This window comes from Haematobia irritans, chromosome 5, assembly GCF_050003625.1.
Source record: "Haematobia irritans isolate KBUSLIRL chromosome 5, ASM5000362v1, whole genome shotgun sequence".
In the NCBI taxonomy this organism is placed as follows: Eukaryota; Metazoa; Arthropoda; class Insecta; order Diptera; family Muscidae; genus Haematobia; species Haematobia irritans.
Window position 1 is genome coordinate 157,933,009 of NC_134401.1, and position 18,404 is coordinate 157,951,412.

Below are 18,404 nucleotides of genomic sequence, written 5' to 3' on the forward strand. Positions count from 1 at the left end.
CCTGCATTAATATTAACTAAATAAACGGCTCAAAAATATACACTTTGGCTTTGTAGTCTACGTTCTTGTTTTGTTTCACTGCACGTGTTGTTGAGCTCGTAATATTTTATATTTTATTTAATTAATTTCAACGCAACCAAAATATGCCTAGATCCAAAAGAGATAAGAAAAGTAAGTACCGGACAAGAACCAAAGAAAGCTGTGGTGGTCACTCCATTCGGGTTTAATTTACAATGCGCCGCTTCAAATATAAACTAGTATCTCATCTTACATTTTTCTATTTCCAACATTTTCAGTATCCCTCACGAAAACTGATAGAAAAGGATTAGCTTGGAAACAACAAATTATCGAAGATATCAGAAGATGCGTCGAAAAGTACCCAAATATATTTGTATTCCAAGTACAAAATATGCGTAACAACTTGTTGAAAGATCTAAGACAGGAATGGAAACACAATTCCCGCTTTATATTTGGTAAGAATCGTATAATGCAAATTGGTTTGGGCCGAACGAAAGCTGAAGAAGTGGAGACTGATCTGAGTAAATTGTCCAAAAGATTGACAGGACAAGTGGGATTGTTATTTACTGAAACTAGCAAGAAAGAGGTGTTGGAGTGGGCACAAAACTACTGGGCCATTGAATATGCACGCAGCGGATTCAAAGCTACTGAAACTGTCGTTTTACCGGCTGGACCCTTAGAAGAATTCGCACATTCCATGGAGCCGCATCTTAGATCGCTCGGAATGCCCACTAAACTACAAAAAGGTGTAGTGACAATATTGTCGGATTACACAGTTTGCGAAGAGGGAAAAGTGCTGACACCCGAACAAGCCCGTATCCTTAAATTGATTGCTAAGCCAATGGCCAAATTTCAATTAACCATGAAATGCTCCTGGACAAAAACCGACGGTTTCGAATTGCATGTTCCGGATGACATTAATGATGATGAAGATATAGCTGACAGCGGACAAGGTGACGAAGTTGATGACGACGATGATGAAGCCATGGAACAGGAGGAAGATTCTGATGAGGACGAAGATGACGAATAGAGATTCAGAATCAGTTATGTATTAAAATGCATATATTTTAGCAATAGGTGAAAATTTAGAATAAGGTTTATTTTTTGTCACTAAAATGGAAATTCTGAGAAGATAATTCAAATTCATTTTTCTATGCCGATGAGGATACACTTCCACTACCTCCCCCACTGCTACCGCTCTTCTTAGTGGATTTGTAAACAATAACGTAGCGCTGGGCAACAGGAAGTGGTTCAGCATAACCATTAGTGTATGAGGAGTCTTCGAATAAAACTTCATAGTCTTCGGTTGCTGTCTGAGGTAGTCGATGGATAATGGCCTTGTAAAAGCAAGTTGTTTGGGGATATAGAGCCATAACTTGAAATAAGCATAAAGATAATAATAAACCTCTTGTGTGTTAAAGTTTTCATAAACTCACCAACTGTGTCTTTGGGAAATAACGCATGACCATCTGTCTCGGGATTCGCTCTCATCAAGGGCAATGGAATTACCTTACGTTTACTTAGAACATGGCGGTCCTTTTGCTCCTCATCGATATCGATGACATCATATTTATTTTGTCGCTGTAAAAAGCTAACTACTTCGGCCAAAATCCAATTTTCTTCTTCCTCCACACCTTTCACCAAAGCGGCAACATTGTCACCAACTTTGGCAATATAATTACTCTCAGCCGGGATGGCACCACAAAGTGGTGGTACTTTTTCTCCAGGTTTACTAACAAAGAGTGGCAGTGTTTGCGCTGATATCTGTACCATCTTCATAAGAGCACCTCTACGTATAGCTTCTTTATTGCCAGCATTTCGCGCCTGTATGCGGCGCTCATTTCGTATATTTCGAATTTCTTGTATTTTTTCTAAGGCCTTGCGAATTGTGTCTTCTTCTACAACGGCGTCTTGCAAACAGGCTTTATAAAGACTCTTCATTTTTTGTACAGGAATATTGCTTTGTTGAGCCCTTGATAATCCATTGATATTTGTCTCTGAACGTCGCCGTTCATCATCAATTTGATGTATTAGACGTTGTATATCTTTAAGGCGCTCCTGGAATAATAAAATGAATTAAATAGGTCTGGTAAATGTTTGGGTAACAATTTTCTATACATCCTTTATCCAGGCAGACATGGAAAAAATCTAAATGAGATTTCCATGAAACTATTCATGGGGCAACTTTGTAAGGAATTTACCCGCAAGCTATAAACAAAATCTTACCTGTATCTGCAAAGCTGCATTTTCCGCCGTTAAAGGCATTTTTAACGATTTTTTTATAATGCAGCTATTTTACTGAAGAATACTTTATTTGAGTATAGCGCGCGATGTCTACATAGAACTACAGGATAAATATAATTATGTCAATTAAAAATTTATAAGTTTCTTGAAGTGAAAATAATGTGCGCCGTTCAATCTGTTTACCAAATAAATCAAAGTCTTTGAGATAAATAGAACAAGAAGCCGTTGAAAAATATCAGTTGGCTTTGACCTACGAGCGCCAGTGTTGACATTCGAGCGTGTTTCAAACCAACTTTTCATTTTTAATCCCAGCATGCAACTTTGGCTGAAATCTGTTAAAACAGAATAAAGTTATATATTTTTTTCGGAAAACTGTATTATAACTTGATGGGGAATGATCCAAAGCTAAAATTAACATTGAATAATTAAGGAAAAGGCTATTTTAGCGCGATGAAGCGAATTTATTGCATAAATTCCGCAAGTACTACGTTAATTTTCTGTAAGTAATCTGGAAAAAAATATCCATGGTCATAAAATATGTGTATATATTTTGCTTGCGAACATGCACTTTGCTATGAAAAAAGCGGTATAAATATCATAAAACGAGTTTAAATATATGACTTCATTAAATAGATACATAAAGTCACCAGTAAGCATAGGGCTGTTTTCTTTTAGCACTGGATACCCTAAGTAATCAGCTATTTAAAAACAATCACAGAAAAGAAGTGAAATCTTGCATTTTTAATGTATGAAATGCTCCAATTAGTAATAAATATTTACTGCTACGATTATTTATGACACTATACCACTTTGAATTACATGTTTTTCGATAAATTAGTGAATCGATGAAGCGTCACTTTATCAAAACACAATCTGGCAAGATATTTTAACATTGCATAATTTAGGCCACAATTGCAAGCATTGTATCCTTCAAACATAAACGGAAAAGCGCCGTCACTATTGAGAAGTTGTAAACCGCCAAGTTACTACAAAAAAGTATCGCATGAGTGCCTTTTTTTAATAAATTTAGAACGACGCCAATAAGAGCTCCCTCAAACAATCAGAAAAAGTGAGTTTTAAGATAGTTGTTAAATGAATCATTATGGCCATGTAAATACGATTGTTTAGATGTTTATTAATTTGATTAAACATTTATAAATTCTTAGAAATATTACATTTGTACGACTATCACATTTAACATAATTTTTTGCATTAATAAAAGAATGATATTGAGATACAAGTTACATGTTGCAGCGTCTTAATTCTCTATGGAGGCAGCGTGTCTGGAAAAATATTTGAAAAACGATCACTTTATTCAATTTTGAAAGTCAAAAATTGTTCACCAATATACCTTTCACATTTTTAAGCGAAATATCTATGTTTTCAGCATTTCATTATCGTTTTTATTTAAATAAATTATAAGAAGCTAGTTGCGCTTGGTGATTCACAAAATATAAAATGACTTTAGTAACAAAAGTGATGGCAAAATACTTTCATGTACATTTCATACTTTTTCATATGCTTCCAGTTGGCGATTGTTGCAGTGTCACTTAAGAGTCTGTAGTAGCGATGAGGATGAAATGGAACTTTGAAATGCTGGCAGGGGTAAAACGCATAATGTAATGTTTGCTGTTATGCCTTTATTTGAGACATATTCAGATTTTTTAGCAAATACAAAACAAATTCTTAATATATTGTTTTTTGTTTCAGCCATACTAAAATATGTTTAATGCGCCGTCTGGACTATAAATTTATCATGGTCAATTCAAATAGTAAATTCAGTTATTTTACTAAACAAAGACGTTCATTTTAAGATAATGCAAATTCATTTTTCCAGTAGGGATATTTTTGGCCACACAGATGTCGCTCACAATTGAATGAACCAGGGGGCTAATCACGGCATTCGATATCGAATTCATAATCGTATCGAAAAAATTGTCGATACGATTAAAAGTTTGGATCACGGCATTCGATCGAAATTTGATGCAATTTCTCAAGCGTTGCCAACAGCAAAAAACGAAGCAGAGCAAAATGAAATGACAAAACTAAGTTAGCGTCACAAAATAGAATGTAAAAAAACATGTTTTTGGAGGTTTCAAATTAAAAAGTAAATTGTATTGCATTATATCTTATGGACCCATATCTCTTTTTACATTCCTCCAAATTCCTTCCTAATTGGAGGATGAGATGAATATAAAATAATTCGGCGACAAATAAGGAAAAAAAGTGCACATTGTTATTGGTGTAAGTACATGGGTTTGAAATGGTGTGCACTGTTAGAAAGTCACCTTTTGTAGGCTCAATGGACGATTTCGGCTGACGAAGGAGGCGTTCAAATGGAAAATAATATTTGGTGGCATGTCAACGTCAATTTTATCAATTGTCTGCCGTCTTAAAACTTTTTGCGAGTGGGAGCCTTCATAATTCACTATTCTTACAAGGTGGTCCAGAAGCGTTATGTTGTCACGGAATGGTACGGTATTTGGTCGATCACAATCTCTTGAATATCGATCTAGCATGTGCGCTTTATATATGGTTCTTTGTCAAGCTAGAATGCTCGCTGCGAACACTACTATGACCAATTTTTGTTTAACTTTTATTGGAATTGCATTGGTCCTAAATATTAAAAATATGTTCATTATATGTAAATTTACTACAAACTAGCAACAATTCGAACTAAAACTAATATATTTACTATTCCTATATGGCGAAAGAAATGTAAAAAACATGTGAAAAATGTTTTACGATTGCAATTTACCAATCGAAAAAATTGTCGATCAAAAAAACTCGATATCGACTCCCGTGATCCGAAAAATTTAGATTTCGATCAAAAGTTCTCGATATCGAATGCCGTGATTAGCCCCCAGGTTTATTTCGTTCCAATATATACAATTGAGTGAAATATTAAAGAAGGGTTGTATTCTTGATTTTCGACAACTAGTTGAACAAAATATGTAGGAAATATGTCCGTGCAACCTGGTTGTATAGCATTGTTGAAACGTAACGCATATTTTTTCAAGTTGTATTGACCTTTTCGTAACGTATATCACAATGATACATAAATAAATTTTAATGAATGTGAAAATAAAACTAAATTTGTATATAATTAAAAAAAACTTTTAAATGTGTATTTATTTCAAATAAATTCTACAGGTGTACGACTTTGAATAGGAAACTATATTTTTATGTAGAGTGGTTGGTATGTTCACTTGTCACATAATGTATGCTTGTTTAACTAAATTGCTATTTTGGCAAATATTTACTGCTTTCCATTTTTCAATACACTTTTTGCTGTTTTAGCAGACTTTTCTGCGGTGTCTACTAACACATTTCTTTGGGTGTCTTATATTAATCAAAATTGAATTATTATTGTAAATACATAACACCGAAATTATTAAAACTTGTGATTATTTATGTGCAATGTAACAACGAAAAGGCTTTAGTCATATAATATAGTTTAATTTGCCTTATGGTTTTGTATAACGTAACAAATATATTAACTAAATTACAAAATGGGTTAATTTGGAGACAAATAGCAAGAATTAAATTCATTGTTACGATATAAAAAATCTTATTTGCCTTTTTATTTATAACCATTAAATTTCTCTTTATATTAAATGTGAGTACTAAGTCGAGTTAAAACCAAAAATAAATCGGTTTGTTTTTAATTTTTATTGTATGGGAATAATTAAAATCACAAAATGTTAAAAAAATGCTGCTTAGCTTTCTTACTATCGGAGTTAAATTTATGATTTTACCCCCATTGGAGTATGCCTTCTTCCCGAGAAACTCGGGAATACCAACTCCAAAGGGCTACAACAACAACAGCTAAAATAGCAAACAAATCGCTGAATTAGCAAACTTGTTTGCTAAAAATTTTTGACAAACATCGCTGCTGAAATAGCAAACTGCGTTAGTTGAAATAGCTAACGTTTTTACTGCTATAACAACTACAAATGTTTGTTGCACCAGCAGCAAAAATTGTTGTTTTTACGATATGTTGAAATAAAACCCGTACATCATTTAATACAATAACTTCTACTTTTATTAAATGTGTGAAATAAATTGAATTTCATCAAAGTATTGGAAGTTAAGTAGAAGTGTTGTACAGTATTTATTTTCCCTTAGTTTTCTTCTTTGGCCTTATACACGCTGATAAAATATAACAATCTGTAATGAAAAAAGTAAAAAAAAAAAATTAGTAACTACACTATTTTATACTAAATTTTATAGTTGATTAGAAGTTGCATTTTATGTATTTTCATCTAGCGAATTCGAAAATAGAGGTTAACAATTTTTTTAATGAAAGTTTTTGAGATATCCTTCTATTTTTCTCATTAAAAAATTATTTTTAGATCTAAAAATTTACAATTATATCGAACAAATGTGGATCTGTAATAAGTTAAGTTGTTCAAAATATATATTAAAAAAGGACACTTACTTCTAACTTTATCACTATTCTTCTAATTTTATTCTTACGTCAAAGTATCACCTTTTCGAGCATAAAGAGAAACCGGACGTTATTTCAATGGTTGGCACTTTTCCATCGGCACAGAATCACTGTAAAACATGATTAAAATCGGCTCAATTTTTATCGTTATATTAGAACCACTTTCTTATCACATATCCAATGATTTAGGCGGTCATTTCTAGCTTGAGATATGATTCTCGCGTATATTAAAAAACTAAAAACATAAGTATATCTCAAAATGTGTTCCATATAAAAAATTAACCTCTATATTCCGGCCGTATTTATTTGGCATTATTTGGCTAAAATAGCAAGGTTGTTGTGTTATCCTGGTTTTAATACTCACATTTAAGATGATATATCCGGGTGCAGTTTATATTAGCTATAGCGGCTGCCGGTTATTTCAGGCCTACTTTGACTTGCAGTCCATTACGGTACGGCAGTGTGGAACTTTTTTCCTGTCACTGAGGGCTACCCGATTCCATGCAGGAAACTCAAAGGTATGAAAAGCGGGCTTGAACCATTGTAAGACGATTGCTCCCATATATCAATGTATGATAGAAATTTTCCTATCTAAAAATTAGTAAAAGAATTTATTAAAAACAAAAGGACTTTAAAAATGGTACAATATTATACAATACAATACTTACCAAAGACCATTAATAAAGAAGACGTTAGATGAGCTTGCTCTTCCTCTTTTTCTTGAAAAAACCAGAGATTAATATCATACATATTCCATGAGATATTGCAACTTTTTTTCGGTTTCTCTTTTCATTTTGCATTCGTAACAAAATCTAATTAGCTTTTTTTTAGCAATCTTTTTAACTTTTAAAAGAAAAACACTTCGTGAAACATTTTATTAATAATTTAGTGCGACCGACCCCGAAATTTGCGTGAACTTTTGTGAAAAAAGATAAATAAAAAATTGTCTTCATCAAACCACTAAGTTCGGGACGCTTTTCCAACCAGTATGATATTAATCTCCGTTTTCTATTACTAACACAATCAAAGCCCATTTCATGTCTTCTTTATTAATGTTCTTTGCTAAGAATTATGGGTGCGAAAAGGAGATGGTTGATACTTTTTCAAATTCTAATATAAAGTGAAAAAGAGACACATAGAGTAATGCTGGATTCGAACATGCTCAAAAGAAATCAACTTTTGTATGAACAGTGTTGTCGTAGTATATTTTATAAAAACGTAAATATAAAAAATCACACATCAGAAAAATGAGGTAAAGGTTTCGTTTAACTTTTTATTTATAATCAAGGTCAGTTGAAATCTTAGGTCATATCAATCAAATACATCAAAAGATTTTCATATATAATACAATGAATCAAATTATATTTTATTTTTTCAAATCTGGAGATTTTTATTCACATTATATGACTTTTTCTTCACAAGCCGCTGGTTGTTTACTAATATACCTAAGAAGTACATGATAAGAATAAAAACAGATAAAAGAATGCAGAATTATAAATGATTTCCTACATTGCCAGTCTTATCACAATGGACTGAATAGTCTAAGTGATACATCGGGCTGCCACCTAACCTAACCTAACCTAACCTACATTGCCAGCCTTTGCCTTTCAAAGCAAATTTTATCTTACAAAATCATTATCATACTGCAGTTTATTAAAACTCCAATATGTAACAGGAAGTGATAATTTGTAGTAAATTTTGCGTTCCTTGACTATTCTTAATATTCATTTAGCTTATTGGTTAGCAGTTTGTGCTAATAATTTTGTTTTGTCATTTGCAGAAATCAATTCTACAAAATTTCTTAAAATTGCTATCTCGAATTACAAATATGTTTGCCCAATTTTGTAAAGAAATTCCTAAAACGGCAACACTGCCATTGAGTGCAAGATCAGAAATGACTTTTCCAATGAGTGAAAGATTGGACCAATATGCAAGGACGACATCTATTGGGTATTGTCAAAATGTAAATGCGACATCTTGTTAGATACATCTTTGTACTAAAACATCAAGAAGATATGGCAGCATTATTCCCTCCAGTAAACAAAATCAGCTGATCAATATATTATTGTGAATGGCGTTTTTGCTCAAGGGAAATTCTTGTGGACAATTTCATGCCCATCATCATATGTTTCCTACAACTCGAATATACAACACACAAAAAAGAGAAATCGCATTTTTATTTAGTAAGTATTTAACTAGTACAATAAAAACGAAAGTTGAGAAAAGAATGCTGCGTTCCCTGATTACAAAGATACCTCGTAACATAAGCCCTGTAGCATATACGGCTTCAAATACAGGCAGTCGTTATATATCGACAGGTGAAAATTCAGAATCTGAGTGCGTTGGAGGCTTACCGAGAGATATAATAAACAAACGAAAATGGGAGAAATCGCACAGGTAAGAAGAAATCAATCAGGGTAAACATAGAATTTAAATGCAATGTACCATTTAAAATCTATGGGGTAATCTAAGTAATTAGGTTAAATACACATTACGATATGTCTAAGACATGCAAATTTTAATGTAAAATAAATAAATATGGTGTTTAAAATGTATTTAAATACAAGTAATGTTTTGAACTTGTTCTTAACCGTTGATACACTTTTATATGACTAAATCCTACTGGGATACATTTATATTCATATTTACTTAAGCGATCTTATTCATTCCTCTTGTTCAATTCAAACGATCAGAAACTTGTTTTTCCCGCCCGTTGTTGTTGCTGTTGTAGTTATTTACATTGCTTTGAGCACGTAGTCATTTTATGTCCTGTAAGAACCTAATCATCATTTAACACTTGGAAAATTCCAAACAATTTGCAGTATGTATTCGTTGGCTAAAGTATTTCTAAATATAGAAAACCTGTGTATCTATGAATACATATAGCGGATGGATAATGTCTGTCCATGCATAGGCAAATAACTTGCATACATATGTGCCTTAAGGGCGTTAATGGGTTTGTATAAAAAAACTATTTGGAATTATTGTGTACTTTGTAATCGTAATCACAAGTTATTACATCCATTCGTCATATAATGCTTTTCAACGATTACCATAAATTTTATGAGGAAAGTTAAAGACGAAATTGAAAGCAATGATTGCTTAAGCATCCATTGCAAAGATGTTTGGCGATTATTTAACCCATGATCCTCGGTTCAACGGTGGATGCAATTTATGATGGGATGTCGCAGTGTGCAATCATTGATAAGATTGATAGAGGGAGCCACTGTGATGCAATGGTTAGCATGCCCGCCTTGCATACATAAGGTCGTGGGTTCGATTCCTGCTTCGACCGAACACCAAAAAGTTTTTCAGCGATGTATTATCCTACCTCAGTAATGCTGTTGACATTTCCGAGTGTTTCAAAGCTTCTCTATATGGTTTCACATCAATGTGAAAAGCCGTTCGGACTAGGCTATAAAAAGGAGATCCCAGTGATAAGAGAGAAATTCACCACTGTGGTATCCCAATGGACTGAATAGTCTGAGCCTGATACATCGGGCTGCCACCTAAACTAACCTAAGCTAATTGAGTCGCCTTATTCCTCATTGAATGTTCGTTGACATTCGGCCAATATTTTAACAAAATTGTCTATGCACACAAAACATTTTTTTTCTGATTCAATCACAAAATTAATTAATCCAATTAGTTTTTTAATTGAAATGTCTTCAATCATGAAAATGATAGTATCAATCACAGTTTTAATTGAGCATAAAAAAATTGATTAAAAAATTAATTGATTTCATTACCAAATTTCAATTTAATTTTTTTTAATTGATTCAATTAACTATTTAATTGATGTTGATTGCAAAATTCAATTAATTTTTTAATTAAAAATTAAACTATTTTTAATGACTATACTATATTTTAATCACTTTCTATAAATATTAGTTTGCTTCAAAAATTGATTGTTTCAAAAAAATGTAATTAATTTTTCAACTGACTCTTCCGAGCTTGATTAAAAAGTTAATTGTGTCAATTTTTTAATAGAAAATTTAAATTATAAGGAGAAAGTCCATAACTTTGTAAAATATAATATCTCGCTGAAGATGATCACCGATGGTGTATCGAAATATCCGAGAACCGCAACATCTCAATAAAAAGTAATGAAAAACAACAAAACCAGCATTTTTCATTAGTCCATGACCTTAAGCCAAACGAATAATCCCAAAATTAACTATTAATTGAAACATCTTCAATCACAGAAATTATAGCATCAATTAAAAAATTAATTGAAAGTCAATTAAAAAACTATTTGATTCAAATAAAAAAATAATTGATACAAAAATAATTGATTTTTGTTTCAATTAAAAAATTTGTTGAATCAATTAAATTTTTAATTGAATATTTTTTAAAAATCAAATAAGACTTTAATTGAAAAAGTTTTCGCGAACTTTTTTTTCAAATTTAAATTTACTATTGGAATAAAATTTGCCAAAAATTTTCTATAGAAATAAAATTCTAAAGATATAAAATTTTGAAAAAATTTTCTATAGATATAAAATTTTGAAAAAATTTTCTATAGAAATAAAATTTTAACAAAATCTTCTATAGAAATAAAATTTTGACAAAATCTTCTATAGAAATAAAATTTTGACAAAATTTTCTATAGAAATAAAATTTTGAAAAAAATTTTCTATAGAAATAAAATTTTGACAAAATTTTCTATAGAAATAAAATTTTGACAAAATTTTCTATAAAAATAAAATTTTGACAAAATTTTCTATAGAAATAAAATTTTTACAAAATCTTCTATCAAAATAAAATTTTGACAAAATTTTCTATAGAAATAAAATTTTCTATAAATTATATAAAATATTTCTTTCGACAAACAACATGTTTTATACTAACCACAAAAATTTGATCAACAACTTCAAAATAAGATTATTTTTAATTTGGTAGATTTTTGTAAAATTTTCTTCAAATTTTGTTTGGCACGAGTGGCAACCGTGTCAATCGATAACATTTAAGCTTTTTGGCATAGCACGTCACGCATTTAGGATTTTTTCCCCAGACATGTTGTTTATTTAGCGGCATCGTTTAAAATATAACCGTTCAATTACCCATTTTCGAAACATACCGCAACCCCGCCAAATCTATACGATTCTACGTCATTATGGGGTATTGATGTATTAAGGTAGAAAAATATGTACATATATTAAAGATCACATTAATCTTGATCTTTCGATTTTCGTAGATTTTTATGAACAATGGTATTGTCTTTCTATTTTCCTCAATGTAAGAACTAAATAATATTTTTAACAAACAATAACCCAACAGAGAGAGATTTTGAATTCGATATTGTATTGTTGTAATACATTTGACTGTCATGTGAATAAGTTTATGTACCACTTATTTGACTTGTGTCCGCCCTTTTGTGTTTCAGTTTTTTCTCATTTAAATAATTTGGTATAACAATTGCTCATAATTGACCTGAAAATTTCAAATATTTCGAAATTGTTTTATACAATATAAACGCTTGCCAATATGCTTGCTGAGTTATTTGACTTGGGTCGGTTCATGAAATGTTGTTTCAGTGTGTTTCCGTTTTTTTTTTTCGTGACTAACGTTTGAAGAAAATTGCGTGAGCCCCAAAAATGTACCTGAGTGGGAAAAATGTTGGGAAAATTGTGCTCATACCACTTAGGCTCACGAACGTAATCGTTCTCATGTCCATGAACCTAGAACCCGAAAATATACCTGAGTGGTAAAAATGTTGGGAAAATTGTGCTCTTGCCACTTAAGCTCACGAACGTACTCATTCTTGCGTACATTCCCACAACCACAAACATTCTTAGGCTCCCGAACGTACTCACACTCTGTGCATACTAACATCCACGTTTTTATGCTAACGTAAATTCACACCCTCACGATTTAAATCACACCAAAGTTTTCAATCGGGCTTACTAGTTTACTCGGAAGATCATGCATCATCCCCGACTATTTATAGATTTTATTGAGTTTTACGTGCTAACGCCTCATCTCGCCACAGTAATACTGGCGACATTTCTGAGTGTTTCAAAACTTCTCTAAGTGATTTCTCTGCAATGTGGAACGCCGTTCGGACTCGGCTATAAAATGCAGGTCCCTTGTCATTAAGCTTAACATGAAATCGGGCAGCACTCAGTGATAAGAGAGAAGTTCACTACTGTGGTATCACAATGGGCTGAATAATCTAAATGAGCCTGATACATCGGGCTTCCACTTAACCTAACCTAACCTACGTGCTAACACAATGTCGATTTCCAATATTACTCATGTATGAACTCACTTGTGGATATTGCTTGAATTTACTTGAGAGTGTGTTCGCACCACAAATATAGCCCCCAAGTCTGTGTGAGTAAAAATTTTGCATTTAAGCGTAATTCCACGATTCCGTTTCTTGAGAGACTAGAATTTATGCTTCAATTCTGATCTGTAAGAAAATAGTTATTCAGCATTCCGAAATATAATTTTACCTCTTTTTTAGACATAACCCCTATATGGACTAATGTCCCGGTTTTAGGACATCTAGAGACTGAAATTTGAAGTCTAGGTTTATTTCATACCAATTGCTAACTAAGGCTATATCACTTCACATGACCAATCCTTTGTATGTGGAAACGTACAAAGTTGACACGATTTGGAAAATAATCCTCATTTGTTTGGACTCAAATGGATGCCGAACAGATCCTATTTGAATGAGTCTCCTACATATATAAATAATATCCAAATTTTTCGTATCCAGCTCAGCGTTGCCACAATGAATTTTTATTTTGGACCAACATTTTTCCAAAATTGGACCAAAATTCGTACCAGCGGACCACTTTTCGAAATTAAATTAATATCATTTAAAAGTTAACATTTTTCAAAAATTTTATTTCTATAGAAAAATTTCTGAAAATTTTATTTGTATAGAAAATTTTCTGAAAATTTTACTTCTATAGAAAATGTCATAATTTTATTTCTATAGAAAATTTTGTCAAAATTTTATTTCTGTAGAAAATTTTGTCAACATTTTATTTCTATAGAAAATGTTGTCAATATTTTATTTCTATAGAAAATTTGTCAAACTTTTATTTCTATATAATGTTAACGCAAAATTGTATTTCTATATAATTTTTTTACAAAAATTTCTTTCTAAAAAACATTTTTTTGAAGTTTATTTCTGTACAAAATTTTGGCTATATTTTATTTCTATAGAAATTTTAGTTAAAATTTTATTTCTACAGAAAATGTTATTTATTTATAAGTTTTTATTCAGTAATACTAAACCTTCTTGGCCAAATACATTTCTATTATATTTGTATCGTTTAAAATTTTTATTTCTATAAAAAATTTTGAAAAAAATGCCGATTTGACGAAAATGGACCAAACTCAACCAAATTCCATTTGGTCCGACCATCGGACCAAATTTAAAAATTAATAATTTTTTGGACCAATTTTGGTCCAATCGGACCAAAATGGACCCGCTGATCCAGCTTTTATTGTGGGGTCTTTAGATTGTCTGGTTGTCTTTGTCTATTTTCGTCGACCCCAGTGTGTAGGACTGGGTCGAGGGTATTTTGTTTTAAGAACTATATAGGATCATTGCCTCAATTTACAAAATTAAGCAAATAAATGAAAAAATATGAAAATGGAAATTAAAATTCGTTTTCTATTCTTCCCATTTACAGATTACTGTCAACATTACAAAATCATTCAGTACCAGCAGCATCTCGCACTACCATCTCTAGTGATGAATACAGAAACTTTATGGATGTCTTTCCAGGTAAATACATAAGCAGAATCAATTGCGACAAAAATATGCCTACTTGACCCGTGGTCTCATGGTTCATGGGAATAAGATTAACGAGTCATTAATTAAAATTGCATGTCACATCAGGCCTGAAGGTTATTAAGTCATTCGTTTGTATATTATGTTGATGAAATAATTTGTTACAAAGGTTAACCATGCAATATTAACCTTTTTAAATTACCAGTTATAGACATAGTCATTTCAAAATCGACAGATTTATTTTTTACGAAAAATAATAAAAAGGAAGATAGAATAATAACAGCAGGAAGTATCAAACCGTTTGTGGTTTGCAGTCGGGTCTACGGCCCGAAGCGGACACAGGGTTTTCAACCCTGTCTAAGGACTGCAAACCCCCATTTGGAGTATGCTTATTTCCCGAAAAACTCGAAAATACCAACTACAAAGGGCTACAATAACAACGACAACAATTTTTTTGTTTCACAAATGTATTCAAGAATAAGAAGAAATTAATATAATAAAATGACATAGAATATGGGGCAACATTTTCTCATTAATAATTACTAAAAATTTAATATAAGTTCAGCTTTTTCATAGAAAAACTTGAAAATTAAAAATAAACGAACATGTATATATCGAAAGCTGCCAATGCAACATTCGGTATTATGTTGGCCAAATTACATCTTTTTCTTCCATTGTTATTGTCACACGGACTAGAGATATGCGCGTGACACGAAATTGTCGTGACACATGTGATTCACGCGTGAATTACGTGAGTCGTGTATAAAATATGAATCAACTCTCGTGAATGTGCGTGAATAGGACTAAAACAAATGTGTAGTGCGTGAGTAATAAAATCGGTTCGTGAATAAAATTTCTACGAAATCACGCTCACGAAAAAAATCAAGATTTAATTCTTACTCCTCGTATGTTAACTGAAATTGACGAAGCTGTTGAACTATATTTTATTGATGAATTTTGTTACTCTTGCTCATTCCCGGTTGGAAAATGTCGTGAGTTTCCTGAATTGTCGTGAGCCACGTGAATTATCGTGAATCATGCGTGAGCGTGAGTCTGTAAAAGTAGTTCGTGCGTGATTACTGCTTTCCATTTCGTGAATGTGCGTGAGTGTATATATTTGACTTCATGACACGGACACATATTAAAACTTTCTTTCATTGCATACATAAAATTTAGTTTGTTTTTGCGATACACATGTTTTCAATTAATAGATGCCTATTTGGTTGTTTTGGTTTTTGCTCTTTTCTATTAATAAATTGACAAAAATGAATGTTAAATCAAAACATTAATCAAAACACTATTATCGTCTTTTCAAAAAACCTACGCGGTGTCGATATCTATATTATCATACATCATTATATTAATATATACAACCACGGCTGCCACAGTTGGTAGAATTCTACCAAAAATTGTAGAAATAAAATTTCTTGGAAAATTTTCTATAGAAATAAAATTTTGACAAAATTTTCTATAGAAATAAATTTTAAATTTTGAAAAAATTCTCTATAGAAATAAAATTTTGACAAAATTTTCTGTAGAAATAATATATATATATATATATATATATATATATATATATATATATATATATATATATATATATATATATATATATATATATATATATATATATATATATATATATATATATATATATATATATATATATATATATATATATATATATATATATATATATATATATATATATATATATATATATATATATATATAATTTTGTCAAAATTTTATTTCTATAGAAAATTTTGTCAAAATTTTATTTCTATAGAATATTTTGTCAAAATTTCATTTCTATAGAAAATTTTGTCAAAATTTCATTTCTATAGAAAATTTTGTCAAAATTTTATTTCTATAGAAAATTTTGTCAAAATTTTATTTCTATAGAAAATTTTGTCAAAATTTTATTTCTATAGAAAACGTTGTCAAAATTTTATTTCTATAGAATATTTTGTCAAAATTTTATTTCTATAGAAAATTTTGTCAAAATTTTATTTTTACAGAAAATTTTGTCAAAATTTTATTTCTATAGAAAATTTTGACAACATTTTATTTCTATTGAAAATTTTTGCCAAAATTTTATTTTCTCCGAATTTTGGTAGATTGTTTTTGGCTCAAATCTAAAGGTTCTGTTCGAAATGTCTCTATCTTGCGATTGACGGACCGATACCACGATCTAGATTGACTAATGAGACGATTCAAAGTAAATCAATATAGACAATAAGGACCTAAAACCACATATTTCCATTTAGATCCTGACAAATTCAAATATATATTTTTGTTGTAGTTGGATGTAAAATTTTAATATTTTCATTAAATTATTGTGACATCTTTATTTTATTCTTGTTTTCCAGATATTGTACGCGATCTAAAGGAAATTGCCGATAAACATAATCCATCGGAAATTTCTGCTTGGTTCGAAAGAGTAAGTGTGAAACAATAAATTGGCATTTACTCAAAACCCAGGGCACCGTAAATTAATCGCACTTTTCATATTAACCTCTTTCCATCCCAGTCGATGCACTATAATGTACCACATGGCAAGTTAAATCGTGGCTTACTAACTGTTATAACATATAAAAATCTTGTAAAACCCGAGGATCTAACGCCCGAAAATATTAAATTAGCACAAATTCTAGGATGGTGCGTTGAGATTTTACACGCATTTTTCCTTGTCAATGATGATGTAATGGATAATAGTTCCACGAGACGTGGTCAAATCTGTTGGTATAAACTTCCGGATGTTGGTCTAATTGCTCTAAATGATGCCTTAATGATGGAAAATGGTCTCTATGCATTATTGAAAAAATACTTTAGATCAGCTGATTGTTATTTGGATCTTCTGGAATTATTCCACGATATAACCTTTATAACTACCTGTGGCCAAAGTTTAGATTTGCTGAATGCCAATGAAAATGTGTTATCATTTACAATGGAAAAATATAATACTACAGTTGCCAATAAGACTGCATATTATACATTCTATTTACCCTTTGCTTTGGCCATGCATTTAGCTGGGTAAGTCATTTTGTTTTGGCCCTGCATTGAGCTATTCATTATATATTATCTTTTTTGGTAGTATCAAAGACCAGGAAGCTTTTAGACAATCAAGAACTATTTTACTTGAAATGGGTCACTTTTTCCAAGTTCAAGATGATTTTTTGGATTGCTTTGGTAATCCCGAAGTTACCGGAAAAATTGGTACTGACATTCAGGATAACAAATGTTCCTGGTTGGCTGTGGTATGCATGCAGCGAGCAAATGAAGAACAAAAGAAAATAATGTTGGATTGCTATGGAAAAAACGGTATTTATTATTCATATTATAAATTATAAATTCATACTAATCCTAACTGTTCTTATTTAGAACCCGAAAAAGCCGAAATTGTAAAGGAGCTTTACAAAACTCTGGGTCTTCCCCAAACCTATGCGCTATATGAAGAAGAATCATATAATATGATCAAAACCCATATCCAACAAACCTCCCGAGGGGTGCCACATAGTATATTTTTGCAAATACTTAATAAGATATATCAGCGTGATGCATAAAGGCTTCATATCATCACATTTAGTCACAAATAATAAGTTGTAGTTATTTTTAATAGTTTATTACGATTTTTAAACAACGAAAAACAAAGTTTACTTTTTTACTATAGATTTTATATTTTTTGGGTTTGACGAATTGCGAAAATAGGGGAAATGAAAATAAAATAATTAAAAACACCAAGTATTAGTATTTGGCTAATAACAAAAGGATTGCGTTTATTGTGTGATACGACCAAATAGGTTTGCTAAAGCTCTGACCGGTATAGTGCCCGGAAGAAGGGAACGAAAGGGAGCTCGACCGATTTTCTATAGAAATAAAATTTTGACAAAATTTTCTATAAAAGTAAAATATTGAGAAAATATTATATAGAAA

At 31.0% G+C, this 18,404-nt stretch overlaps 3 protein-coding genes and 2 long non-coding RNA genes across 5 annotated transcripts; 3 read left to right on the plus strand and 2 right to left on the minus strand.

The window, feature by feature from the left end:
* The first annotated feature begins 25 nt into the window (after positions 1 to 25).
* RpLP0-like (ribosomal protein LP0-like) lies at positions 26 to 1,154 on the plus strand. Its single transcript, XM_075309965.1, has 2 exons — positions 26 to 171; positions 297 to 1,154. Exons 1-2 carry the CDS (start codon positions 144 to 146, stop codon positions 1,046 to 1,048), a joined length of 780 nt encoding a protein of 259 aa, XP_075166080.1. The 5' UTR covers positions 26 to 143; the 3' UTR covers positions 1,049 to 1,154.
* On the minus strand, positions 1,084 to 2,438 carry Sgf29 (SAGA-associated factor 29). The gene is made up of 3 exons (XM_075309964.1): positions 2,245 to 2,438; positions 1,455 to 2,076; positions 1,084 to 1,393 (listed from the first exon to the last, which is right to left on the minus strand). The coding sequence occupies exons 1-3, from the start codon at positions 2,281 to 2,283 to the stop codon at positions 1,170 to 1,172; spliced, it is 885 nt and encodes a 294-aa protein (XP_075166079.1). The 5' UTR covers positions 2,284 to 2,438; the 3' UTR covers positions 1,084 to 1,169.
* A 1,710-nt stretch (positions 2,439 to 4,148) lies between these two features.
* Positions 4,149 to 4,948, plus strand: LOC142239179 (uncharacterized). The gene is made up of 2 exons (XR_012722944.1): positions 4,149 to 4,506; positions 4,560 to 4,948. It is a non-coding gene; the product is annotated as an uncharacterized LOC142239179 (long non-coding RNA).
* A 1,336-nt stretch (positions 4,949 to 6,284) lies between these two features.
* On the minus strand, positions 6,285 to 7,711 carry LOC142241163 (uncharacterized). The gene is made up of 3 exons (XR_012723506.1): positions 7,381 to 7,711; positions 7,077 to 7,303; positions 6,285 to 6,432 (listed from the first exon to the last, which is right to left on the minus strand). It is a non-coding gene; the product is annotated as an uncharacterized LOC142241163 (long non-coding RNA).
* A 1,109-nt stretch (positions 7,712 to 8,820) lies between these two features.
* On the plus strand, positions 8,821 to 18,140 carry Fpps (Farnesyl pyrophosphate synthase). The gene is made up of 6 exons (XM_075311277.1): positions 8,821 to 9,109; positions 14,368 to 14,462; positions 16,841 to 16,911; positions 17,002 to 17,504; positions 17,566 to 17,792; positions 17,853 to 18,140. Exons 1-6 carry the CDS (start codon positions 8,838 to 8,840, stop codon positions 18,032 to 18,034), a joined length of 1,350 nt encoding a protein of 449 aa, XP_075167392.1. The 5' UTR covers positions 8,821 to 8,837; the 3' UTR covers positions 18,035 to 18,140.
* The last annotated feature ends 264 nt before the right edge of the window (positions 18,141 to 18,404 follow it).